General features: G+C 44.5%; 1 protein-coding gene and 1 pseudogene across 4 annotated transcripts; both read right to left on the bottom strand.

Annotated features, from left to right (window-relative positions):
• Positions 1-775: 775 nt before the first annotated feature.
• znf687b (zinc finger protein 687b) lies at positions 776-11,893 on the bottom strand. Of its 4 annotated transcripts, none has more exons than XM_021571558.3 (10): positions 11,619-11,893; positions 8,411-10,798; positions 7,911-8,206; positions 7,083-7,267; positions 6,477-6,653; positions 6,010-6,172; positions 5,518-5,856; positions 3,903-4,015; positions 3,531-3,627; positions 776-3,306 (listed from the first exon to the last, which is right to left on the bottom strand). In XM_021571558.3, the coding sequence occupies exons 2-10, from the start codon at positions 10,782-10,784 to the stop codon at positions 2,719-2,721; spliced, it is 4,332 nt and encodes a 1,443-aa protein (XP_021427233.1). In that variant the 5' UTR covers positions 10,785-10,798; positions 11,619-11,893; the 3' UTR covers positions 776-2,718. The 4 variants fall into 4 exon arrangements, with proteins under 4 accessions (XP_021427233.1, XP_021427236.1, XP_021427234.1 ...); XM_021571561.3 differs by having other exon boundaries at positions 7,911-8,167; XM_021571559.3 differs by having other exon boundaries at positions 11,348-11,658.
• A 4,103-nt stretch (positions 11,894-15,996) lies between these two features.
• On the bottom strand, positions 15,997-18,327 carry LOC110496795 (26S proteasome non-ATPase regulatory subunit 4-like; annotated as a pseudogene).
• Positions 18,328-27,916: the final 9,589 nt, after the last annotated feature.

The raw sequence follows: 27,916 nt of genomic DNA, 5'->3' as shown, positions 1-27,916 counted from the left end.
GAAAAAGTACCCAGCTACCATACTTGACTAAAGATGCCTTAATAGAAAATCACTCAAAAGTGAAAGTCACCAAGTAAAATAATACTTGAATAAAAGTCTAAATATATTTGGTTTTAAATATACTTTAAGTATCGAAAGTATAAATCATTTCCCATTCCTTATATTAAGCAAACCAGACAGCACCATTTTCTTTTTAATTATTTAAGGATAGTCAGCGGTACACTCCACACTCAGACATAATTTACAAACTACGTATATGTTTAGTGAGTCCGTCAGATCAGAGGCAGTAGGGATTACCAGATGTTCTCTTGATAAGTGCATGAATTGGACAATTTTCATATCCTGCTAAGCATTCGAAATGTAATGAGTACATTTGGGTGTCAGGGAAAATCGATGGAGTAAAAAGTACATTTTCTTTAGGAATGTAGTGAAGTAAAAGTTGTTAAATATAAATAGTAAAGATAACCCAAAATTCAAATGAAGTAGTACTATGGTGTAGATGGAGCGGGTACATCCAGAAAAGAAAAAAACGTGACCATGTGAAAGGGGAGAATCCAATAGTGGCATTTGGGATTTTGAACAGTTATATCCCAAAGGACTGTGGTATAAGATTAGTGTCTTGCAAAGGTAGTAATGTTTGTGTCAAGATTATGAGCAGAGGAATGATGTCTTTCTGTATAAAATTGTTGTACATAATGTAAACTTGCCTAAATTAAATATTTCATGCCATACTCTAAACAGTTCTATAACGCTTATTCAAAAGACTGGACAGAAGTAAAAGTTCTTTACACATTTATTTTGAAACGGCACAAAAACTGTATGGGAATTCAGCAAGCAGACTACAGTCATAATGGAAAATAATAAAATGAAGCTCGTGGAATCATTATTTCTCTAATATAAATATATCGGGCAAAATGTTTTAAAAAAAAAGGCTTTCACGTGACGAGGTTTTTGAGACAGATACATAAAGTGGGGTACAGCAAGCATGGATTCTGCAGTTAGAAATCAATCATACACATCATTAAAACACAATACAGGGCCTCCCGAATGGCACAAGGCACTGCATCGCTGTGCCACTAGAGATTCTGGGTTCGAGTTCAGGCTCTGTCACAGCCAGCTGTGACCGGGAGGCCCATGGGGCGGCGCACAATTGGCTCCGCGTCGTCCGGGCTAGGGAGGGTTTGGCCGGCAGGGATATCCTTGTCTCATCACGTACTAGTGACTCCTGTGGCGGGCCGGGTGCAGTGCACGCTGACACGGTCGCCAGGTGTACGGTGTTTCCTCCGACACATTGGTGCGGCTGGCTTCCGGGTTGGATGGGCATTGTGTCAAGAAGCAGTGCGGCTTGGTTGGGTTGTGTTTTGGAGGATGCATGGCTCTCGACCTTTGCCTCTCCCGAGTCCGTACAGGAGTTGCAGAGCGACGAGACAAGACTGTAACTACTACCAATTGGATACCACGAAATTGGGGAGAAAAATACACAAAAAAAACACTACAGCCCCTCACACTTTCCCTCTGCTTAATTGTGAGTGACAATATAGCTAGCTACCTTCCATAAAAATGTTTCAAATTGGTAAAAAAAAAAAAATGTTACGAGTACAAATACTATACTTAAATTCACATTTTCATAAGAATTAAAACCAAAAAGCTTTCTTTTAGTGTATAATATGTATTTACAGCGCAACATACACCCATGTGCACCACAGGTAATATCTCTCGTCCTAGCTACAATTGACGACACAATGTACCACTCAAAATAAGACCGGTTACAATAATCTATGTAAACTCGTCTCCTACAGAAATGTGTATGGAACACAGATATAATTCTCACGTTTCACTGTCTGTGGCATCCATTTCAAACTACTTTTACCATTTAATCTTGATATAAGATTGGTGGCAAATGACTCCCACAATCAACAACAATAATGTGTTTCATAAATAAATAGAACAATGTTATTAGTACTTAATCAGTGTTTAAAACTCTCTCAATACTCCCTTTTTTTGTTTCAGATACCTCTAAGGTTACTGATTTGAGAACAGTTTTATCCAGCCCTCACTAAAGAGATTGACCCATAGAAACTGATCTAGGACCAACCAAAGGAGTGCTTTCTTTGTACAGTGTGTGTGTGGATGTGAGCTTGACAATGCAATGCAAGACACATGGCTCGGATAAGGAAATTAGTAAGAAAGACATGGACAAATGAAGAAAACGCATGTAGAAAATATAGTATGGTTCACATAAAGATACAATAATATTAAAGGCAGAAAAATAATAAGTAATCGAAAAGTTGATGGACACATATGGCTTAAGTAAATGCTATGATCAGGTGGTCTTGACCCTCAGAACTCTCATCCCCATGCGTGTCCAGTCCACTGCTCAGTATGATGCTCAGCATGCGAGTTTTACTGCACAGTTAGTGACAAAGAAACACAGAGCTCAGTTGGCTCAAAACAGCACAGAAGTAGATCTGGGTCTGCTTTTATCCATCCAAATTCAGCTACCCAAGTATGATTCAAAGTCAAAACCCCTCATCTCCCAGGCTTGTCCGTCACCCCCGAGGCCTCAACCCTCTCCATACTGGGGCTTGTCCGGCTCTGGGGTGAAGTTTCCCAGAGTTACAGATCTAGGATCAGCTTCCTCTCCCCAATCCTAACCTTAAACATTAGTGGGGGAAATGCAAAACTGACCCAGGATCAGCAGCTAGGGGCAGCTTCAACCTACTGGGGCTTGTCCGTCTTGTGGGCGGTGATGAAGGCCATGCCATGGGTCCTCAAGTGGGTGTTAAGGTCGGAGGCCCTGTTGAAGAGCCGCCTGCACACCCTGCAGCTCATACTCCCCTTTCCGTCCTCTCCTTCCAGGGGGGAGGGTGGTGAGCCATCTGGGGAAGAAGGGGTGCGTGGCGGCCTGCGATCGGACTCCCCCTGGGGGTCTCTCACGCGGTGGGTGATGAAACGGTGGCGTCCCAGGGAGCCGGCCGAGGCGAAGCACACGCCACACTGCAGGCACTGGAAGGAGGCGGCATCGGCGCAATGCTGCGGGATGTGGCGCTGGAACTCGGCGGCGTCCTCTGTGGCGAAGCCGCACGGCACGCAGTGGAACACGTTGTCGGCCTCTTCGGGCTCGGGAGGCGCTGACGCGCGAGTTCTCTTCACGGGACTGCAGCCCTCCTCGCCCCCCTCCTCTGTGGCCTCTCCACTGTCCGTGCCACCCCCTTCCTCGTCCCCTGGTGGCCCCCCCTCCCCGTCAGCTTCAGACGAGCTGCCTGGCCCCTTGCCCGGTGCTGAACGCTTCCTGGTCTGAGGGCCCTGCAGGTGGACACAGGGGCGATGGGAAAAGGAGAGAACGTTCAAAAAGCATTATCTTGATTTTTGGTTTAACATATTCAGATCCAAGTCACCACACAATGGGTAACATTATAGACCAAAGTTGCAGAGAGCACACAGGAAACAAGAGTACAGTTGTCCAATTATGACTGAGACTGAAATGTACCCCCACCAAGTAATGGAAAGAAGAATGGATTCTAACTGACCTGTCCATCAGTGGATCTGACCCCGTGATGATGGACCTGGATATGCTTCTCCAGTATGAGCCGACTGCTGAAGGTCCGCTTGCCCTCAGTGCAATATCTGCAAACACACATGTATACACAGAGGCTCTGAGGATGCTGTACACTTTACCTAGGTGGGCTGATATTAGACTGAACATAACATTCTCAATGTCCCTGCTAATTGTCTTGTCCCATCCACTCTTACAGACATTTTCAAATATAATATATGCCATTTAGCAGAATGTATGGGTGGTCCCATGAATTGAACCCGCTATCCATGCTCTACCATCTGAGCTACAAGGAACCGAATATGGTGCTTTTGTGGATGTATAGATGAGTATGGGGTTCACTCACTGGCAGTGGAAGACTCTCTTGTTGCCCTCGTGGATGACGCGTACATGGCGCCGCAGGCTGGAAGAGGTGCAGAAGGAGCTCTCGCACACACGACACAGGAACTTCTTCATAGCCTACAGAGGCAGATACACAAGGAAATAAGAGAGGGTGAGTCCTTTCGTAATCTCCCCGTGTGTACACAGACACTGACATTACACTTTGACCATCAGATCTAGGATCAGCTTCCTCTCCCCAATCCTAACCTTAAATATTAGTGGGGGAAATGCAAAACTGACCCAGGATCAGCAGCTAGGGGCAGCTTCAACCTACTCGGGCTTGTCCGTCTTGTGGGCGGTGATGAAGGCCATGTATAACGGATGTTTTTTCGCCACAAAATTGAGGCAAGCGAAGAAAATAAAAAACAAATCAAGAAGTCGTAAAAATACTAAACAACCTTGGTACAAACACCTAGTGACCTCAGCAAGAGATTTTAGCCTAGTGACAGTCACAGGGAGCAAGGTTTGAGTCCCAGTCAGATCTGGGTCTGCTCCTAATTAACTACATTGGTGTTCATAATTGATAATATACACTCCGTGTACAAAACATTAGGAGCACCTTCCTAATATTGAGTTGCACACCCTTTTGCCCTCTGAACAGCCTTAATTCATCGGAGCATGGACTCCAGGTGTTGAAAGCATTCCACAGGGATGCTGGTTCATGTTGACTCCAATGCTTCCCACAGTTGTGTCAAGTTGTCTCGATGCCCTTTGGGTGGTGGACCATTCTTGATACACACGGGAAACTGTTGAGCGTTAAATTACCCAGCAGCGTTGCAGTTCTTGACACGCTTAAACCGGTGTGCCTGGCACATACCCCGTTCAAAGGCACTTTTGTTTTGCCTATTCACCCTCTGAATGGCACGCATACATACTGTACACAATCCATGTCTCAATTGTCTTAAGGCTTGAAAATGATTATTTAACCTGTCTCCTCCCCTTCATCTACACTGATTTAAGTGGATTTAACAGGTGACATCAATAAGGGATCATAGCTTTCACCTGGTCAGTCTATGGAAAGTGCAAGTCCTCCTAATGTTTTGTATACTCAGTGTATAGAATTCTACTAAAGTAATCAGAATTATTTTTACGATATCGAACTGCTTCAGATTTTATTTAGCTAGAATTCTACATTTAACACATCTCCCACTCCCGTAATCATACAAATATTTTTAGACAGCAGAAGCAAGCACACCCTGTCTACAGGAAATGTACCTATTCTAGGTTAGTCAGATTTATCTGACTTTAGAAGTGTTCACTGCATGCTGACTAGCATCTATTTAGTTGCAAATGCCCACAAATCAACTTAATGTGTCTACAAAACAAGTCTAACAGCAACATAATCCAAAAGGAGGGCTACTAAAAAAATCCCTTTTCATTTTTGCGATTCACAAATTATTATTTTGATTCCAGTGATTCAATTCACTGAGCTCTTACCGAATCCCAACTACTACAATAGTGAAGCGAATCATTCAATTTGTTCAAAATAATAGTTTAATAAAAGAGATTGACATGAATCAAATTTAAAAAAATATATATATTCTCTTTTTTAACAATTAATTACATTTGTATGGCCTTACCTTTCCATGCTCTGTTTTCATGTGAGAGATGTAGTCGTCGCTCTGTGTGAAGCTCTTCTGACATTGCTGGCAGCTCCATTCTGAGGGGGTCCCACGATGGCTGCCTGCCTCCATAGAACTAGACTGATTCTCAGGTTTCTCATAGTCCTCATCCCCCTCTTCCTCTCCTTCCTCCTCTTCTTCTTGGTCTCGGCCCCAGTCCTCTCCATCTGAGTTGTCTGTTTTTTCAGAGGGCTTAGATTTGGGGGGGGATGGGGGGGAGGGGTTGGTAGGGGCTGTGGCAGTGGCGGAGGCATCGGATTGTCCCTCCTGTTTGACTGACAGCCCTCTGTGAGCAGTCTGGACAACAGTATAAGAGGAAGTGAGAGGAATGACCAATGTCAAATGAGATAATATAAATTACCATTTACCATACCATTGAACAACTAACATATCACTTTCCTTTACTGCAATCATATGTTTCCCTGTGAGTTAGAATGTAACTAAACAAACCTTTATGTGTTCCATCATGGAACCTTTCTGCGCGTAGAGTTTGGTGCAGTCAGGACACTTGAACACATGCACTTTCTGCTTGGCCAGGTGGGTGTCGAAATGCATGTACAGTAACGGTTTCTGGGTAAAAACTGTATCGCACATCACACACTTGTAGATCATTCTGCAAATACAGAGAAAGAGGCAAATAGTGGCGTGAATGTAACGTTTTTATCAGGGCTCAAATTTGGACAAAAACGTGAGTGCTTTAAAATACACTAAACCAGTGTTTCCCAATCCTGGTCTTGGGGACCCAAAATATGCACATTTTTGTTTTGATACACCTGAACACAGTTGAATTAAGTGTGTTAGTGCTAGAGCACCAGGACAAAAACGTGCACCGCTCTGGGTCCTCAGGACCAGGATTGGAAAACACTGCTCTAAACCTAAAGAGACATAACATGATTCAGTGACTGTGGGGCACTTACTTGGCCTGTCCCCCGGTGAGGGTAGGGTGCTGGGTGCTGATGTGTCCCTGTGCACTAGGGGCAGACTTGAAGGCCATGGGGCAGCTGGGGCACTTGTGGAACACCTCGCAGTGGGCCGTCTGGATGTGGGACTTGATGGAGTTCAGACCCCCAAAGACCACCTGGCAACTGGAGCACCTGGGGAAACGGATATGAACAAAATGTTTAACACATAGGTTTAGTCACTGTTGTCAATGATGCTAATATAGTGTCCATTGACAATTGGGTGGCTTGATTGTCATGTAACTACGGCGAGAATCTTCAACCACAAAAGTGTCTTTTCACAAAGAATGTTATCTGAGGCATATTTGCATTTGATTATTGTAGTTTTCTCTCACTCATACATCCACCTGACAATGCTGCATCTAAGCAGTAGTTTGTGGAATGTAGACATGCATGTATTTGTAGCACGTTTGCATATCAGTGCAGATTACTTGCACACTGAAAAAGGCTAAGCCGAAACGTCTGTATAAGCTAGTGAAAATACTTTTTGCATGTTTTGCATCCTTCATGTGCAGACCTATCACATTTGTTGCTGACTTATCAGTGCAGACACTATCTCTTCACCTGTATCCGATGCGGCGTGCGAAGTGCAGACAGGCCTCCTCCAGGTGGGTCTGGAAGCTGGCTTGCCGGGCGATGCCCCCACACTCTGGACAGACGTAGGGTGCCCGGTGCTTATGAATCCTCTGGTGAGCCGACACACTGCACCAGTTAGGCAGCATCATGGGAGGAGAACACAGGGTACAGGTCTGGGCAGGAAGATGAGCGGGAACAGGTTTAACAATTGACATTTAGTACACACAGAGGCATTAATCATAATTTGTTTTCATAGTAAACATTAGCAGCATCATGGGAGTGGAGCACAGCGTACAGGTTTGGATAGCGAGGAGAAAAGGTATAAAAGTTGACTACGGCATAACACTATGAATACACTACTACTTCTAATACTGCAAAACTTCTAATACTAAAACTAGTATTGCGTAATAAGACAGTCATCACCCACATGTCTTGGAAGGGGAGGGAGAGTTAATAAAACCATTTTGAGCCATTACTAATGACTTGTTTTCATAGTAAACACTAGTACTTTGTAATAGTATTGACTAATAAAGTAAAGCAGGCCATTAAACATATTAAAGTGGTTTCCCAAACACAGATTAAGACTAATCCTGGACTAAAGGGCGTTCAGTGGAGGTTCTCCATTGAAAGTGTTTCTTAGCCCAGGACGAGGTTTAATCGGTGTCTGGAAAACCACTTTAATATGTTTAATGGCCTGCTTTACCTTAGTCAATCCTCATTAAGTCATTATACATGACTAAGCTTGACACTAGTAGTTCGTTACTAGCCTGTAAGTAATGCACACCCATACTTCAGGCTCTATATCAAAGGACTCACCGAGTTGGGGGTAGCTCTGATCTGCTGGAAGTGGGCGACCAGCTCGGCCTTGCCAGAGAACTGGGCCTGGCACTCGGGACACTTGAAGTTGTGGTACTGCAGCACCTCGCCCTTCTTGCAGGGGAGGGGCATCAGTGCCTGGGGGCTCTGGAGCGCGCGGCGGACTGGTCTCGGCTGTGCGGCGGAGGGAGACCGTGTGTCCTTCAGTGGGCTGGAGCTGGACGATACGGCGGGGACTCCGGACGTGGGGGAGGAGACTGGGGGAGGACAGGAGATTGAAGAAGGGGAGAGCATGCCTTGTCAACAAAGCAAAGCAAGAACACAAATAAGATGGAGGTGAATTGAACTTACTGACCACATCCTGACAGAAATAAAGCATTGTTTGTGAAGCCACATTGTATGCGTCCTAAATGGCTTTTACTTTTTTGCACTACTTTTGTCCAGAGCCCTATGAGACGCAGCCACTGTCACTAAAAACTCTTCCGAAAGAGATGCCTTACCGATGGGTGTGGTGTCCTGCTGGCCAATCATCTGCTCCATGTTGACGGGCCTCATGACGAGGTGAGAGCACTGCATGACCAGCCCACGTTCTTTATGCTCCCTGGCGTGGAGCAGCAAGCTGCACTTGTTAAAGAAGGCCAGCCGTTTGGCACAGTGATTGCAGGTCACTTCGATGCGCAGCGAGCGCCTGTCGTAGTGACGGGCCAGGCTGCGCTCCAGAGCGAAGGCGTCACCACATTCCAGACAGCGGTAACCCGTGGCAGGCAGAGGAAGCCCCCACTCTGGGGGCGGAAGAGCCGAAAGGTCGGGTTTATAACTGGGCAGCAGGTTCTTGCTGTTGAGGATCTTGTTGAAGGCCTCCACCAGGCTAGACTGACTGCGGGAGATGACGGCACCCGTACTGTTCACGATGGAGGCAGGCTTGTTTGGCTGGTGAGTGCCGGCTAGGACGCTGGCGGTGCCTCCGTTAGCTGTTTTAGCACCGACAGGACGTACGCACAGCCCACCAGTGGCTACTGAGAACTTAGGAGAGGAGACAGAGGGAGCGGCAGGCAGGGCGGCAGATTTAGTGAAGCTAACAGCAGTGGCAGATACCATGGCTTTGTCTGAGGCAGCCATCTTGTTCTGAGCCTTGGTTGCAGCAACTAGCATAGCGCTACTGGCTGCTAGTGTAGACACAGGTAGTGTGTTGAGGCTCTTTACTTTCTGCGGCTGGGAGGCTACCATACGACCAGAGGGAGTGTCAGGCTTCCGGGACCTGTTGGCTGGGGCCTTGCGCCCCCCTTGATGAGCCTTGCTGGGGTCCAAACCCTTGGCTCCGGCAGCACCTGCTTTGGGTGCGACCCTGGTAACAGTTCTGGTGATTCCACCAGTGGAGGTTTTGATGGTCTTTATCCGCACTTTGAGGGGCCTGGCAGGAGCCGCAGGCCCTCCTGGAATTGAGGTGCCACCTTCGGTGGTTGGAGGTTTAGACTTGCCATCATCCATCTCCATTTTCTCCTCTCCTGTTCTTGCACCCTCTTCCTTTCCAAAATCTGCCTTGCCATCCATAGCCTTCTCTATTCCATTCCCCAACTCCATCTCCTCCTCCTCCTCCTCCTCCTTAGGCTCCTGAAGGTCTGAGGGGGGTGGTGTGGAGGCTACTGCAGGGCTGGAGCACCTCTTGGCAGTTACTGGTGCTGCCGATTTGGATATCTCTGGCTCAGGACTTTCAGGCGAGTCCCGCTCTTCTATAACATGCTCTGGGTGTTTGTCTTCCTGTGGTGGACTCTTGGTGGAGCCTGACTGGGGAGTTGAGGTCACGCTAGTGCCCGAGGGAGTGTCCCCTGGTTTGGGGTGAGCTGCCGAAGAGGCCATGGGATGGGTGGAGTCAGAGATGGCAGCAGGGGATCTAAAACGACGTGCCAGTTTGGGAGGGGTGCGGCAGGGGGAGTCAGGGGGTTCCTGGATCAGCAGCGGGGGCCCTAGGTCCGGATCGGAATCATCCTCCTCCGAGTCTCGGGGACTAAATAATGCCGGGCCGGCTTTAGGTGCCCCGTTAAACGGCTGAGATGAGTGCAGCGGGTGTGAGGAGAGGGCTGATGACGGAGACAGGAGCAGAGGCTTGGAAGGCGGGAAGAAAGGAGAGGACAGTCCAACTGACACTGCTGGGACAAGAGGAGCAGACTCGACAGATGAAGAGGAGGATAACGACGCTTTGTCCTCATCTCCTCCTCCTTGGCCCGTCTCTTGCTGTGTATGCTGCTGCTGCTGGTAGTGCTGCTGCTGTAGAAGCTGCATCTTTCTAGCCTTCCCTACAGGGTCTCCCGACCCCTGCACCAGGAGAGGCTTCAGTCTGTTGAATATATTGCCAACCTGCTTGGCAGATTTAGTTGATCCAGCACCGCATCCTCCACCCTCTGAAGCTGTTTTGGGTTTACACACGGACCACGGCTCCCCATTAGATTGGGCATGAGCCTGGGTTAGGGGCGGGGTCACACCAGAGACCCCAAACCCATTGTGGTTGAGTGGTTCAGATTCCGCCATGCTTGGGGTACAGGCACCAAGCCGTGGACCCACAGCGACCCCAGCAATGCCGTCCATAGTGTCCTGGTCTGTGTCCCCATCCCCTCCGTCGATGGTGTCGTGTCGCACACGGTTCTTTACAATAACGCTGACAATAGGGGTGTCAGCTTGGGGGTCTGGGGGGCTAGGTGGTCTCAGAGACGGCCCTACACCAACCCCACCGTCTGGCTTTCCCAGAGGAGCACCGCCTGGCCCGTGTGGGCCCTCAGCCTCATCAGGAGCAGACTGGATGGCCTCTTTAGCATCAATGTCGGGAATGTCAAACGCTGCCAACAGGTCATCGAAATCTGGGGTCTTCATGTCCCCCATGCCGGGACCTAATCCTGGAAGACAGAGTACACCAAGCGGACAGAGAATGAGTGACATGATGGCACGATAACGTCCTGTTTCTCTCATTGTACCTAAATCATGTATACAAACGTTTAAATAAAAAGGGATATAATCCTTCATGTTCCTGTTCAGTAAATATAACTAGCTACCTAGTTAATACTTAGGCAAGCTAGCTAGTTAGCAGCAGATCCATGTCGATGGACCACAGAGCAGGATTTCTTTGACCCGAGCAGTGGTAGCTACGACTGTTCGACACTAAGATTACTAGCCAGCTTCTCAAAGTATTGGATACAGTAAACATTGCGAGTAGGGGGCTATGTTGCCTAGCTAACATGAACACAATACCGTTTCTGAAACAGACATCGTGTTGTCTACGATTATGTCAACAACTAGCTAATGCTAGCTAAAAGCTACAACATAGCTAGCTTACTATAGCTAGCTAAGAAAGAAATGCACTTCTGTTGATCTGTTTAATAGTTTAATTCACTGAGTGAGGACATTAAATGCAGCTTTTGAGATGCCTTACATATGGAATAACCTACAATGATGAATAGTTTAACACCACAAACGTCTTGCAGCTGTGAGTTTATTTTCGGCTTCCCCTTCATCATATTCAGCCAGGCTAACTGGCCAATGAGCCCAAGCAGCGCGAGGGTTTCTTTAGCGGAGGCCATTGTATCCATTCATAACGGGTTACTGGGGAATAACCATGCACTATTGTCAATAAAGTGATCTTATGGGTTGATCATTGCCACTGTGGACAATTGGTGGGACCGGTATTTTCAATCTCAATTGCACATTTTGATTGTTTACCTGGATCTGTGATTCCCGACTATAGTCTCTCGCTCCAGACGAAGAGCCCTTTACATCCCGTCACATGATGAAAAGAGCTCCTATCAGATCATTGTATCGATGCAATTTCTTTTTTTACTGCCGATTCCACAAAAATAAGTTGTCAAGGGAATGGTGCCAAAAACGAACAAATGTGATTTTTTTCATTTCTAAATGGGACACTAAACTGGTGTCTACAGTTTGTATATAATAAAAACAGATATGTTAATTATTGCCACAGATCACACATCTCTCAATTCAATTTCAATGTAAGGGCTTTATTGGCATGGGAAACATGTTCTCTTATTAAAACGTTCCTATTGCAGCTATATGGAGTAGAGAGGGTTATAAAAGAAAACTTGAAAGCACAAATAAATGCTTCACAGAGTTCAAGGCAACAGACATCTCAAGATCAACTGTTCAGCGGAGACTGCGTGAAATCAGGTATTCAAGGTCGAATTGCTGCAAAGAAACCACTACTCGAGGACACCAATAACAAGAGACTTGCTTCGGCCAAGAAACACAAGCAATGGACATTAGACCAGTGGAAATCTGTCATTTTGTCTGAGTCCAAATGTTCAATTTTTGGTTCCAAACGCCTTTGTGGGAGGCAGAGTAGAACAGAAGAGATGATCACTGCATGTGTGGTTCCCACCATGAATCATGGAGATGTGATGGTGCTACGTTGGTGACACTGTCAGTGATTTATTTAGAATTGGCACACAGGCACACAGCATTCTGCAGTGATACGCCATCCCATCTAGTCTGTGTTTAGTGGGACTACATTTGTTTTTCAACAGGACAATGACCTAAAACACACCTCCAGGCTGTGTAAGTGCTATTTGACCAAGAAGGAGAGTGATGGAGTGCTGCATCAGGTGATGTGGCCTCCACAATCACCTGACTTCAATCCAATTGAGATGGTTTGGGATGAGTTGAACCGCAGAGTGAAGGAAAAGCAGCCAACAAGTGCTCAGCATATGTGGGAACTCCTGCAAGACTGTTAGCAAAGCATTCCTCATGAAGCTGGTTGAGAGAATGTCAGGAGTGTGCAAAGCTGTCAAAGGCAAAGGGTGGCTACTTTGAATAATCTAAAATATTTGTTTAACACTTTTTTGGTTACGACATGATTCCATATGTGTTATTTCATTGTTTGTCTTCACTATTATTCTACAATGTAGAAAATAGTAAAAACAAAATAAAAAACCTTGAATGAGTAAGTGTCCAAACTTTTGACTGGTACTGTATATATGCAGTGCATTCAGAAAGTATTCAAACCCTTTGACTTTTTCCACATTTTGTTACGTTACAGTCTTATTCTAAAATGTATTAAATAGTTATTTCCCCAACTCAATCTAAACACAATACCCCATAGCGACAAAGAAAAAATAGGTTTGTAGAATCTTTTTGCACTTTTATAAAAAAACATTTTTTTTTAATGAAATATCACATTTATGTAAGTATTCAGACCCTTTACTCAGTACTTTGTTGAAGCACATTTGGCAGCGATTACAGCCCTGTGTCGTCTTGGGTATGACGCTATAAGCTTGGCACCCCTGTTTGGGTAGTTTCGCCCATTCTTCTCTGCAGATCCTCTCAAGCTCTGCCAGGTTGAATGAGGAGCATCGCTGCAGAGGTCTCTCCATAGATGTTTCGACAGGGTCGAAGTCCGGGCTCTGGCTGGGCCACTCAAGGACATTCAAGAGACTTGTCCCGAAGCCACTCCTGCATTGTTTTGGCTGTGTGCTTAGGGTCGTTGTCCTGTCGGAAGGTGAACCTTCACCCCAGTCTGAGGTCCTGAGTGCTATGGAGCAGATTTTCATCAAGGATCTCTCTGTACTTTCCTCCATTCATCTTTGCCTCGATCCTGACTAGTCTCCCAGTCCCTGCCACGCTTCACCATAGGGATGGTGACAGGTTTGCCTGGTTTCATCCAGACATGATGCTTGGCATTCAGGCCAAAGAGTTCAATCGTGGTTTCATCAGACCAGATAATTTTGTTTCTCATAGTCTTGGCAATAAAGACGGCTGTCATGTGCCTTTTACTGAGGAGTGGCTTCCGTCTGGCCACTACCATAAAGGGCTGAATGGTGGAGTGCTGCAGAGATGGATGTCCTTCTGGAAGGTTCTCTCATCTCCACAGATGAACTCTGGAGCTCTGTCAGAGTGACCATCGGTTTCCTGGTCACCTCCCTTACCAAGACCCTTCTCCCCCGATTGCTCTGTTTTTGCATGGCGGCCAGCTCTAGGAAGAGTTTTGGTGGTTCCAAACTTCTTCCATTCCAAGAATGATGGAGGCCACTGTGTTCTTGGGGACCTTCAATGCTGCAGACATTTTCTGGTACCCTTCCCCAGATCTGTGCCTCGACATAATCCTGCCTCGGAGCTCTACGGGCAATTCCTTCGCTCTCACATGCACTGTTAACTGTGGGACCTTTGCTTTTCAGAATCATGTACAATCATGTTGTAGAAACATCTCAAGGATGATCAATGGAAACAGGATGCACCAGACCTCATTTTCGAGTCTCATAGGGTCCAAATACTTATTCTTAATACATTTCTAAAAATGTCGAAAGCATGTTTTTGCCTTGTCATTATGGAGCATTGTGTGTAGATTGATGGGGGAAAAAAAGTTTATTTAATACATTTTAGAATAAGTAACAAAATGCGGGAGTATGTATGTATGTATGTATGTACAGTGGGGCAAAAAAGTATTTAGTCAGCCACCAATTGTGCAAGTTCCCCCACTTAAAAAGATGAGAGAGGCCTGTAATTTTCATCATAGGTACACTTCAACTATGACAGAGAAAATGAGAGAAAAAAATCCAGAAAATTACATTGTAGGATTTTTAATGAATTTATTATGGTGGAAAATAAGTATTTGGTCAATAACAAAAGTTTATCTCAATACTTTGTTACATACCCTTTGTTGGCAATGACAGAGGTCAAACGTTTTCTGTAAGTCTTCATAAGGTTTTCACACACTGTTGCTGGTATTTTGGCCCATTCCTTCATGCAGATCTCCTCTAGAGCAGTGATGTTTTGGGGCTGTTGCTGGGCAACACGGACGTTCAACTCCCTCCAAAGATTTTCTATGGGGTTGAGATCTGGAGACTGGCTAGGCCACTCCAGGACCTTGAAATGCTTCTTACGAAGCCACTCCTTCGTTGCCCGGGCGGTGTGTTTGGGATCATTATCATGCTGAAAGACCCAGCCACGTTTCATCTTCATTGCCCTTGCTGATGGAAGGAGGTTTTCACTCAAAATCTCACGATACATGGCCCCATTCATTCTTTCTTTTACACGGATCAGTCGTCCTGGTCCCTTTGCAGAAAAACAGCCCCAAAGCATGATGTTTCCACCCCCATGCTTCACAGTAGGTATGGTGTTCTTTGGATGCAACTCAGCATTCTTTGTCCTCCAAACACGACGAGTTGAGTTTTTACCATAAAGTTATATTTAGGTTTCATCTCACCATATGACATTCTCCCAATTTTCTTCTGGATCATCCAAATGCTCTCTAGCAAACTTCAGACGGGCCTGGACACGTACTGGCTTAAGCAGGGGGACACGTCTGGCACTGCAGGATTTGAGTCCCTGGCGGCGTAGTATGTTACTGATGGTAGGCTTTGGTCCCAGCTCTCTGCAGGTCATTCACTAGGCCCCCCTGTGTTGGTTCTGGGATTTTTGCTCACCGTTCTTGGGATCATTTTGACCCCATGCGGTGAGATCTTGCGTGGAGCCCCAGATCGAGGGAGATTATCAGTGGTCTTGTATGTCTTCCATTTCCTAATAATTGCTCCCACAGTTGATTTCTTCAAACCAAGCTGCTTACCTATTGCAGATTCAGTCTTCCCAGCCTGGTGCAGGTCTACAATTTTGTTTCTGGTGTCCTTTGACAGCTCTTTGGTCTTGGCCATAGTGGAGTTTGGAGTGTGACTGTTTGAGGTTGTGGACAGGTGTCTTTTATACTGATAACAAGTTCAAACAGGTGCCATTAATACAGGTAACGAGTGGAGGACAGAGGAGCCTATTAAAGAAGAAGTTACAGGTCTGTGAGAGCCAGAAATCTTGCTTGTTTGTTGGTGACCAAATACTTATTTTCCACTATAATTTGCAAATAAATTCATAAAAAAATCCTATGATGTGATTTTCTGGATTTTTTTCTCTCATTTTGTCTGTCATTGTTGAAGTGTACATATGATGAACATTACAGGCCTCTCTCATATTTTTAAGTGGGAGAACTTAGGCAGGCAGGCAGGCAGGCAGGCAGGCAGGGCTCATTAAAAATATTGGCATAAGGAAACCATTCTTACCGCTTCCCCAAAATGTATAATATCCACATTGACCTTCTCTTTCTTCAAGCGCTTGCCACTTTTACAAGCTGTGGGGGAGATAGATTGACAGGAACAGAAGCAGAGGGTGAGAAAAAGAGAGAGACAAGTAACCATGGTGACAAGCTGCATGGCTATTGTTGAAAACACTCAATACACTACCTTGTGTGGGACCAGCCATACTGTACATGAATTTCACAAGTACTTTATACAAATATTATGTGACAGAAAATGGTACCATTGTGAGAAAAATGATCAATTTGAGAGAAATATATTTTTAGAGAAGATACTGACTGGTAAGTGGCAAACTCACATCCTTGTCATTGTCCTCCACAGGGCTTCCTATAAAGGCAATGATCCTCATCTTGTGGTTCTTCCCTTGTCTGTGCTTTAGGGCCAGCTACATAGACACATGGATGGAAACCCATTATGCATGAAACACATTACACACACCCACAAACATTAGCCTGCTCAATTGCACACTTTGTGTAACTCAGAATATTGAAAATTAAAAAATTATTTGGCATATGACATTTTCTAAGAAATGTTCTGCAGGGGCAATGACACTCACATGGACCACCCGGATGCCAGTGCAGAAGCAGATCTTGCCTTTGGGCTGGATAGCGTGCAGTTTGGACAGGATGCAGCTCGCATCCAGGGTCAGTGTGGTCAAAACCTCACAGTTACTGCAGTCAAGCATAAAAAGTCCAAAACAAAAAGCATTAAAAACCAGGGACTTTGTCTGAATGTCAGTCAAGGCATCAGCATGCCATCTAAACACCACTATTTGATGATAGAGGATTAATTTTACAGGCCACACAGTTCAATTTGTCTCAGGCTCAATGTTCATATGAAATAGAATAGTTCCAGAATTGTTATTTTGTTCTCCCAGTTCTGTCAGACAACTCATGTTTTGAACACACACAAAATCACAAGCTTACTTAGCCATCGAGATGAGGCCAACATTGTTCTCTGGGTTTGCCCGAGTTTTGGAGTGACAGATGATATTGACTGCATCTTGCTGGGCTTGTAGTCTAGTGGGCAGGAAGTCTCCATTCGCATATACTCACTATTGTCCACACTGACGATGAAAGAGGGACATAAAATGAGTCTGACTGAAGAACATATGATTATCAGAATGGTTAATGCTGCTATGTAGAACTGGGACAATAAACTGTAAATTATCAACACCGACCACTTAACACAGGCATTTTGATGATAACGCTGCCTGCCTATACTAGAGAAATTTGAAATTAAATAAGTGTGCTAATATGGGTTATTTGTTAAAGGTGCAATATGCAGAAATCGCTTGGCCATTTCCTGGTCGGTAAAATTCAAATAATTTCAGTTTATGTGGGAAAACAAGAGTAGAGAATAATTCTACAGCTGTGAAATATCTTTCCAATAACCAAAAATATTGTATTTTCAAATGTTTGAAGCTGGTGTACAAAACCGAAAAAAGCTAAATTAAATTTAAGAATGGGAAGAATAGAAATAGCGCACATACAACAGATCTACCACTTCTCAGACTTGCTTTCAATGAGAATGAAATATCTATAACTCACATTTCATGAAAGGTTGCCCAAAAAGTTGTTGCAGCTTTGTTGCAGCTTTAAAAATGGGACAATTGATGGTACTACAACCATCAAACTAACCATAGTAGTTTAAAGGATCATTTAAAAAACTGATGCAAATTAATGTTATAAATGTATCGGTCCATTTACCATTTCAGGCAATATCGCGACATGGGATTTTTTGTCCATATCGCCCAGCTCTTATTGCTAAGCACCTGTTTTTACAATGGTGACAGTGCAAAAAGGAGTAGCTAATGAAAGTTAACAGCTAGATGAATCAACAAATGCCATTCTTATGCCAATCTGGACTCTAGAGACAAGAATGTAGGACAACAATAAATGGGAGGTCTAGGAGAATTAATACAATTTAGAGACCGGGATGATAAATAGTCACAGGGCCAGGGGACTAGCATAAAAACCAAGCTAACATTTGGTTGGCAAGTAAATGGGGCACCACTGGTTTGTTATCAATTTGTCAAGTGACAAGTAACGTTATGTGATAATGAAAACTGTTGACGAATTTTGCCCTTGATGTTGCCGGTCACCGACACTAGTGATGGTTTATGACTCAGCCAGGACAGTGAGACTGCGCACCGACAGCCAGTCCAGAACAATCCCGCTATTTCACAGATGAACTAGAATCAACAATTTTATCCCAAAAGGTATACAACTGCATCGACGTTTCCAGCCATTCTTTTGTATAATGAAATAATTTATGAAACATATATAAATCAAACGAGATGTGTGTTGTTCTTACCAGACCATAGTACTTTCGAGACCCATTTCGAAAACTTTCTGGTCTCTCTGACGAAAATGTAAGAACGTTGCTTTTCTATTGGACAGAAGAGGTTAACAGGAAATGTGATTGGTTGATGGAACCACATTTCAAAGATATAAAGAAAGAGTGCCGCACAATCATAACACAATTTTTACACCTAGAGGCGCAATATCGCGATACTACCGTGAACGCTTGCGAAACAGACCAAACCGAAGTGAAACATTATTCCTTAGTTGTTCATTTTCTGGAAGGAAGAACATAGATTCGAGCCAATGTCTTAATTATTTATATTTAAGGAGTGCCTTTGATTTGACAGTCTGCACATGAGCAGTTTGACGTGACGCCACCTTAAAACCGGATTTAAAGCATTGCGAAGACATCGCCTACACGTGTGTTCGGGGATTTCTGTAGGCCAAATCATAATGTTTGTAAACAAAGCAGTTCCGGTGTTGTGCAGCCACAAAATGTAAGGAAATTAGGAAAGGGGGGGGTGTAAAACACTACACGTTTCTTTAAATTGGTAGTTTGATTACTTTGTTCATGGAGGAAATGCTAAATAGCTATAAAGGTAGTGGTTGGAGCTGACCTGTATGCTGGCCAGTGCCATCTATTGTTTTCTAAAATACATAGGCAGACAGCTCTAATTGTAATATTGGATAGATAGCCAATCTGTTCTATTCATGACAATAGCGACAATTCTCACGGTATTTTAACTTATCCAATCTTCACCCACAGTGAAGATTCTGAGATTTCCATACCCAACTACAACATTTTCCATCACGATAGAACTGCCTAAGGGGGAGGAGTTGCAATCTACTCCAGAGATGGCCTGCAAAGTTCTGTCATACTTACCAGGTCTATGCCCAAACAGTTCGAGCTTCTAATTTTAAAAATGAATCTCTCCAGAAATAAGTCTCACTGTTATAAACCCCCCCTCAGCTCCCAGCTGTGCCCTGGACATCATATGTGAATTGATTTCACCCCATCTAGCTTCAGAGTTCATTCTGTTAGGTGACCTAAACTGGGATATGCTTAACACCCCTGCAGTCCTACAGTCTAAGCTAAATGCTCTCAATCTCAAACTAATTATCAAGGAACCCACCAGGTCCAACCCTAAATCTGTAAACATGGGCACCCTCATAGATATTATCCTGACCAACTTGCCCTCCAAATACACCTCTGCTGTTTTCAATCAGGGTCTCAGCAATCACTGCCTCATTGCCTGCATCCGCTATGGGTCAGTGGTCAAACGACCACCCCTCATCACTGTCAAACGCTCCCTAAAAACTGCACTAGCATCGAATAGTCCCCGCGATATGCAACTTTTCAGGGAAGTCAGGAACTAATACACACAGTCAGTCAGGAAAGCAAAGGCTAGCTTTTCAAACAGAAATTTGCATTCTGTAGCTCTAACTCCACTAAAGTCCATGGAGAATAAGAGCACCTCCTCCCAGTTGCCCACTGCACTGAGGCTAGGTAACACTGTCACCACCGATAAATCCACGATAATCGAGAATTTCAAGAAGCATTTCTCTACGGCTGGCCATGCTTTCCTCCTGAATACCCCTACCCCGGCCTCCCCGGCTTCTCTTTCACCCAAATCCAGATAGCAGATGTTCTGAAAGAGATGCAAAACCTGGACCTGTACAAATCAGCTGGGCTTGACAATCTGGAACCTCTCTTTCTAAAATGATCCGCCGCCATTGTAGCAACCCCTATTACCAGTCTGTTCAATCTCTCTTTCGTATCGTCCGAGATCCCTAAAGATTGGAAAGCTGCCGCGGTCATCCCCCTCTTCAAAGGGAGTGACACTCTAGACCCAAACTGTTATAGACCTATATCCATCCTGCCCTGCCTTTCTAAAGTCAAGTTATTAAACAGATCACCGACCATTTCGAATCCCACCATACCTTCTCCGCTGTGCAATCTGGTTTTCGAGCTGGTCACGGCTGCACCTCAGCCACGCTCAAGGTACTAAACGATATCCTAACCGCCATCGATAAAAGACAGTATTGTGCAGCCGTCTTCATCGACCTGGCCAAGGCTTTCGACTCTGTCAATCACCGTATTCTTATCGGCAGACTCAACAGCCTTGGTTTCTCAAATGACTCCCTCGCCAACTACTTCTCAGACAGAGTTCAGTGTGTCAAATCGGAGGGCCTGTTGTCCGGTACTCTGGCAGTCTCTACGGTGGTACCACAAGGTTCAATTCTCGGGCCAACTCTTTTCTCTGTATATATCAACGATGTCGCTCTTGCTGCGGGTGATTCCCTGATCCACCTCTACGCAGACGACATCATTCAGCATACATCTTGTCCTTTTTTTAACTAACCTCCAAACAAGCTTCAATGCCATACAACACTCCTTCTGTGGCCTCCAACTGCCATTAAACGCTAGCACCCGCCCGCCCGACTAGCATCAGAACTCTGGACGGTTCTGACTTGAATATGTGGACAACTACATATACCTAGGTGTCTGGCTAGACTGTAAACTCTCCTTCCAGATTCATATTAAACATCTCCAATCCAAAATTAAATCTAGAATCGGCTTCCTATTTCGCAACAAAGCCTCCTTCACTCATGCCGCCAAACAGACCCTCGTAAAACTGACCATCCTACCAATCCTCAACTTTGGCGATGTCATTTACAAAATAGCTTCCAACACTCTACTCAACAAATTGGATGCAGTCTATCACAGTGCCATCCATTTTGTCACCAAAGCCCCTTATACCACCCACCACTGCGACCTGTAGGCTCTAGTCGCCAGACCCACTGCCTCCAGGTTATCTATAAGTCTATGCTAGGTAAAGCTCCGCCTTATCCCAGCTCACTGGTCACGATAACAACACTCACCCGTAGCATGCGCTCCAGCAGGTATATCTCACTGGTCATCCCCAAAGCCAACACCTATTTGGGCCACCTTTCCTTCCAGTTCCTGCTGCCAATGACTGGAATGAATTGCAAAAATCGCTGAAGCTGGTGACTTATATTTCCCTCATAAACTTTAAACATCAGCTATCTGAGCAGCTAACCGATCACTGGAGTGAGAGATGAGCAGATGGTGATGTGCAAGTAGAAATACTGTTGTGCAAAAGAGCAGAAAAGTAAATAAAAACAATATGGTAATGAGGTAGGTAGATTGGGTGGGCTATTTACAGATGGGCTATAGCCAATCTGTAAATAGCCCACATTTGCACAAACCCTAATAGGGTTTGTGCAAATGGAAAATTTCAGGGATCTTTTATTTCAGCTCATGAAACATGGGACCAACACTTTACATGTCGCATTTATATTATTGTTCAGTGTTCCTCTATGGCGCGAACCTGTCATATTGTTTAAAATAACACCTTTGTCATTGGAGGATCAATGGAAAAATAAAAAGGGGACAACATTTCACACCTGAACCCTCAAGTATCACCTACAGAAGTGCTGTGGCTGCTTCCTGTTATAGAAAAGGTAGGGATTATACATAGGAATTATAAGGGTGTAAAATCATTCCATATTGATTCTGGTTGTGGAATGAGTTATAAAAATGTATAGGGGATCATTAGAAGTATTCTTTCATACCCTAAAAATAATCCTGTTGAGAAACTGTTTGTTGATCCTTGTACAGTGCCTTGCGAAAGTATTCAGCCCCCTTGAACTTTGCGACCTTTTGCCACATTTCAGGCTTCAAACATAAAGATATAAAACTGTATTTTTTTGTGAAGAATCAACAACAAGTGGGACACAATCATGAAGTGGAGCGACATTTATTGGATATTTCAAACTTTTTTAACAGATCAAAAACTGAAAAATTGGGCGTGCAAAATGATTCAGCCCCTTTACTTTCAGTGCAGCAAACTCTCTCCAGAAGTTCAGTGAGGATCTCTGAATGATCCAATGTCGACCTAAATGACTAATGATGATAAATACAATCCACCTGTGTGTAATCAAGTCTCCGTATAAATGCACCTGCACTGTGATAGTCTCAGAGGTCCGTTAAAAGCGCAGAGAGCATCATGAAGAACAAGGAACACACCAGGCAGGTCCGAGATACTGTTGTGAAGAAGTTTAAAGCCAGATTTGGATACAAAAAGATTTCCCAAGCTTTAAACATCCCAAGGAGCACTGTGCAAGCGATAATATTGAAATGGAAGGAGTATCAGACCACTGCAAATCTACCAAGACCTGGCCGTCCCTCTAAACTTTCAGCTCATACAAGGAGAAGACTGATCAGAGATGCAGCCAAGAGGCCCATGATCACTCTGGATGAACTGCAGAGATCTACAGCTGAGGTGGGAGACTCTGTCCATAGGACAACAATCAGTCGTATATTGCACAAATCTGGCCTTTATGGAAGAGTGGCACCAGAAACTATAGGCCCTGCTGGCTTCATGCCCTAAAATACTTTCTTAATGGGTTTACCAAACACTGTACATTCTAGCCATTCCAGCCATTCCAGCATACATCCAGTAACATTCACAGTGAGCTTGTGGAGCAAGGCCAAACATCTAAATATGTCACAGGGATTAAAAAAAATTATAATAATCTTCAAACAGTTTCTTCAAGCAGTACTTCTGAACACCAATAGTGGCATTCTGTCATAGTGCCACAGTTTGGAATAAAATCATATACAGTGGGGGAGAACAAGTATTTGATACACTGCCGATTTTGCAGGTTTTCCTACTTACAAAGCATGTAGAGGTCTGTCATTTTTATCATAGGTACACTTCAACTGACAGAATCTAAAACAAAAATCCAGAAAATCACATTGTATGATTTTAAGTAATTAAGTTGCATTTTATTGCATGACATAAGTATTTGCATGTCTACCATAATGTAGCATGTCTACCATTGCCTCGAATATAACAATACTAGGAGTCTCTTAGTTTCAGAGATGTGCAGGTCCTGACAGAGGCACCCGTTCGGAGATGCAATGCACAACAACTACAATTTGTCTAATACACCACCAACTGTGGTCTAATAGAAAAGGCACCCATGCACTCTCAGACACAGTACTACCTAATCCCGTGCAGGGTTTGGAAAGATCAAACGAGAAGGATCCCATCAATGGAATTTGGATGTATGGTCCCTATAATAGCACCTGGAGTGTGTAGCATTCTAAATGTAGTCCTCTTAGTCTTTCTTTTCTCTGTTTCCCTCCTTTACCTCTGTCGCATTATCACATTATCCTTCCATTGTTTCTCTTTCATAAGGCCTTCAAACATTTTATTTAATCTTATACTCATCCCATCCGTTGACCTAATTGTCCTCACATTACAGTCCATTTCAGTCTTTCACAGTAAATTGTTCACTGCAAAAAAAGAAAGAGGTTGATTAGATAAGTTTCAAACCACAACAAAAATAAGAACTCCAGTTTGGCCTTTTCCCAGTCAATCATGAAACTTACCTTCAGAAGACAACACCTGTGTGCCATCTATGATTAGTATTTTCATTGTTTGGTACTGAGAGGAGGTATTTCAGAGGTTCAGGCTAGGAGTGGGCGATATGGCCTAAAAACAATTTTTCAAACTTATGGGATCTTTAAATGTTCTCTCTAAATTAAGCTTTGTTGTACAATTAAAGGTAAAATTAACTGCATTTCAAACGGTCAGCAATAACGTAATGACTTCAGGGTGCGTGAAATTAGGCTAAACATAAGCCCCACTAATAATTTGATCAAACTAGTTTAACCTGCGTTTTGGCATAAAATCACCCATCTAGCTTTCAAGTCTATGAAAACAAAATTTTTGTTCCAAATTTATCCGGAACCATGCAAAATGCACATTCACTAATAGGGGGGGGGGGGGGGGGCTTGATGTCTGAGTGTCAACAGAGGAAGAGGCAAAGCAAGCGGTTTCACTCGCTAAAATCTGTCCAAAATTTGCACCGTGCGTTTTTATTGAGTCAGAACAGTCCAGAGTAGTGATGCTAGTCGGGCGGGTGCGGGGCAGCGAACGGTTGAAGAGCATGCATTTGGTTTTACTAGCGTTTAAGAGCAGTTGGAGTTCACGGAAGGAGAGTTGTATGGCATTGAAGCTTGTCTGGAGGTTAGTTAACACAGTGTCCAAAGAAGGGCCAGAAGTATACAGAATGATGGACCAGAGAATCACCAGGAGCAAGAGCAACATCATTGATGTATACAGAGAAATAAGTCGACCCAAGGATTGAACCCTGTGGCACCCCCATAGAGACTGCCAGAGGTCCGGACAACAGGCCCTCCGATTTGACACTGAGAAGTAGTTGGTGAACCAGGCGAGGCAGTCATTTGAGAAACCAAGGCTGTTGAGTCTGCCGATAAGAATGTGGTGATTTTGACAGAGTCGAAAGCCTTGGCCAGGTAGATGAATACATCTGCACAGTATTGTCTCTTATCGATGGCGGTTATGATATCGTTTAGGACCTTGAGCGTGGCTCAATTGCACCCATGACCAGCTCAGAAAACAGATTTTATAGCGGAGAAGGTATGGTGGGATTAGAAATGGTCGGTGATCTGTTTGTTAACTTGGCTTTCGAAGAATGGCAGGGTAGGATAGATATAGGTCTGTAGCAGTTTGGGTCTAGAGTGTCTCCCCCTTTGAAGAGGGGGGTGACCGCGGCAGCTTTCCAATCTTTGGGGATCTCAGACGATATGAAAGAGAGGTTGAACAGGCTAGTAATAGGGGTTGCAACAATTTCGACGGATCATTTTAGAAAGAGAGGGTCCAGATTGTCAAGCCTGGCTGATTTGTAGGGGGTCCAGATTTTGCATCTCTTTCAGAACATCAGCTATCTGGATATGGGTAAAGGAGAAATGGGGAGGCTTGGGCAAGTTGCTGTGGGGGTGCAGGGCTGTTGACCAGGGTAGGGGTAGCCAGGTGGAAAGCATGGCCAGCCATAAAAAAATGCTTATTGAAATTCTCAATTATCGCGGATTTATCGGTGGAGACAGTGTTTCCTAGACTCAATGCAGTGGGCAGCTGGGAGGAGGTGCTCTTATTCTCCATGGACTTTACAGTGACCCAGAACTTTTTGGAGTTTGTGCTACAGGATGCACATTTCTGTTTGAAAAAGCTAGCCTTTGCTTTTACTAACTGCCTGTGTACTGTATATTGGTTCCTAACTTCCCTGAAAAGTTGCATATCGCGGTGGCTATTCGATGCTAATGCAGTACGCCACAGGATGTTTTTGTGCTGGTCAAGAACAGTCAGGTCTGGAGTGAACCTGGGTCTATATCTGTTCCTGGTTCTACATTTTTTGAACGGGGCATTCTTATTTAAGATGGTGAGGAAAGCACTTTTAAAGAATAACCAGGCATCCCCTACTGACGGAATGAGGTCAATGTCCTTCCACGATACCCGGGCCAGGTTGATTAGAAAGGCCTCCTCGCTGAAGTGTTTTAGGGAGCGTTTGACAGTGATGAGCGGTGGTTGTTTGACCGCAGACCAATTACGGACGCAGGCAATGAGGCAGTGATCGCTGAGATCTTGGTTGAAGACAGCAGAGATGTATTTGGAGGGCAGGTTGGTTAGGATGATATCTATGAGGGTGCCCGTGTTTACGGATTTGGGGTTGTACCTGGTAGGTTCATTGATAATTTTAGTGAGATTGAGGGCATCAAACATAAATTGTAGGACGGCCGGGGTGTTAAGCATGCCCCAGTTTAGGTCACCTATCAGCATGAGCTCTGAAGAAAGAATGGGGGCAATCAATTCACATATGGTGTCCAGGGCACAGCTGGGGGCAGAAGGTGGTCTATAGCAAGTGGCAACGGTGAGGAATGGGAGTGGAGCTAGGCTCTGCAGGGCCTGGATTAACCTCCCTATCATCAGAGGAACAGAGGAGGAGTAGGACAAGGGTACGGCTAAAGTATATAAGAACTGGTCGTGTGGTACGTTCGGAACAGAGAGTAAAAGGAGCAGGTTTCTGGGCACGGTAGAATAGATTCAAGGCATAATGTACAGATAAAGGTATGGTGGATGTGAATACAGTGGAGGTTAACCTATGAGAGAGATAATGTCCCTAGAAACACAATTTAAACCAGGTGAGGTGTGTGTGGGAGGTGGAACTAAAGGGTTAACTAAGGCATATTGAGCAGGGCTAGAGGCTCTACAGTGAAATAAGGCAATAATTACTAACCAAGACAGGCATATCAACATTAGGGAGAGGCATGCGTAGTGATCATGGGGTCCAGTGAGTGGCTCGGGCCGGAGACAGGCAGCTAGCGGGCCGGGGCTAACAAGCTAGCAGAAGGGCCTTAGAGGGACGTCACGACGGAAGAAAGTCTGTTGTAGCCCCCTCATGCTGTTACGTCTGCAGACCAGTTGTCGTGGATCAGCAGGGCTCCGTGTGGTAAAAGAGTCCAATTGGCTAATAGGTATAGTGGCCAAAGAATTTGTCCGATGGGCCTCTTAAGAGAACAGTCCGATATGCTCTACACAGCTAGCGGGCCGCGGCTAGCAGATGGGCATTCAGGGGACGTCGCAACGGAGGAGCCAGTTGATAAACCTCCTTGGGCGAATTACATCAGTAGTCCAGTCGTGATGGGTTGGCGGGGGTCCAGGCCGATTGGCAAAATAGGTATTGTAGCCCAAGGAGTGGCTGATGGACCTTTTGGGCTAGCCGGGAGATGGGCCTAGCAAGGCTAGCTCCAGGCTAATATCCTTCATCTATGAATGAGTGCAAAGGCTATTACAGCGTTCCCTAAACTCGGGACACCAAGGGGTGCACATTTTGGTTTTTACCCTTACACTATACACCCAGGGCTATCATATTATTGCTTGTTGTTTATTGCGAACTAACAGTTTTGGATGTGGCTCACTGACCTTGCATAGCCAGGTCATGGATGTAGTGGCTCACTATCACCATCTACCGGATAATTGAGATTAGACCATAAAATAGTACTCCTACATTTTCTCTGGTTAATTATTGAAAAGTAGATTTTTTTGGGGGCTCCTTATCGTACTGTTAACTACATTATGCGATTACCGACTTGTAAATACAGAGCACAACCATGCAGATAACCATGCACAGTTTGCGATTTTCTCCACCCGGAACTAGGGGTGTGTTCGTAAATTCATTAGTTATTCTGCACTCTGGCACACTCAAAAGGGAGTGCTCTGAATCGTAGATAGCCAGAGTGAATTTACAAACACACCCGAAATTTGATTGCTATTGTACAGTACAGTATGAAGACAGGCTAAAACTGCTGTCTTTATTCAAGCAAGAACCACATACCTTTATTAATAAACACAACATGAAGGATTGAATAGTAGGTATGTGGTGGAGCTTGAGTATGTGGGCTCCATTTATTTTATACCTACTTTTTTCACCACTGCACCCCACTAAAAGATGTACGTTTGATCACACTTTACCTCAAAGACCCTTGATTTTTTCTGATTACCCAAATGTGTAATCATTGCACAAAGCATATTGATCATAAACATTTGGAATAAAATAAACAGCACACAGTAAATTCTGCTAAAGTATTTTTCACTTACAAGGCAATTTTTTCATTCTTGATCTTTAATGAATTCAGGTAGGAATACAGTATGAAAACATGCCAGTCCCTGAAGAACATGGAAAGGCAATTGACAACACATGAAAAGGCATTTCAGTGATTCCCACACCCACA

Source organism: Oncorhynchus mykiss, chromosome 18, assembly GCF_057628025.1.
Source record: "Oncorhynchus mykiss isolate SJ-2025 chromosome 18, ASM5762802v1, whole genome shotgun sequence".
Classification (NCBI taxonomy): domain Eukaryota; kingdom Metazoa; phylum Chordata; class Actinopteri; order Salmoniformes; family Salmonidae; genus Oncorhynchus; species Oncorhynchus mykiss.
The sequence above is the reverse complement of the archived record's forward strand: the minus strand, read 5'-3'. Positions and strand labels throughout refer to the sequence as shown.

Coding starts and splice junctions, on each gene's coding strand:
- znf687b (XM_021571558.3), bottom strand. CDS start 10,784: ATGGGGGACATGAAGACCCCAGATTTCGATGACCTGTTGGCAGCGTTT. Junction 6,173..6,476: donor CTCACCGGGGGACAGGCCAA/GTAAGTGCCCCA, acceptor CTGTATTTGCAG/AATGATCTACAAGTGTGTGA. Junction 3,307..3,530: donor TCAGATCCACTGATGGACAG/GTCAGTTAGAAT, acceptor GTCCACCTGCAG/GGCCCTCAGACCAGGAAGCG.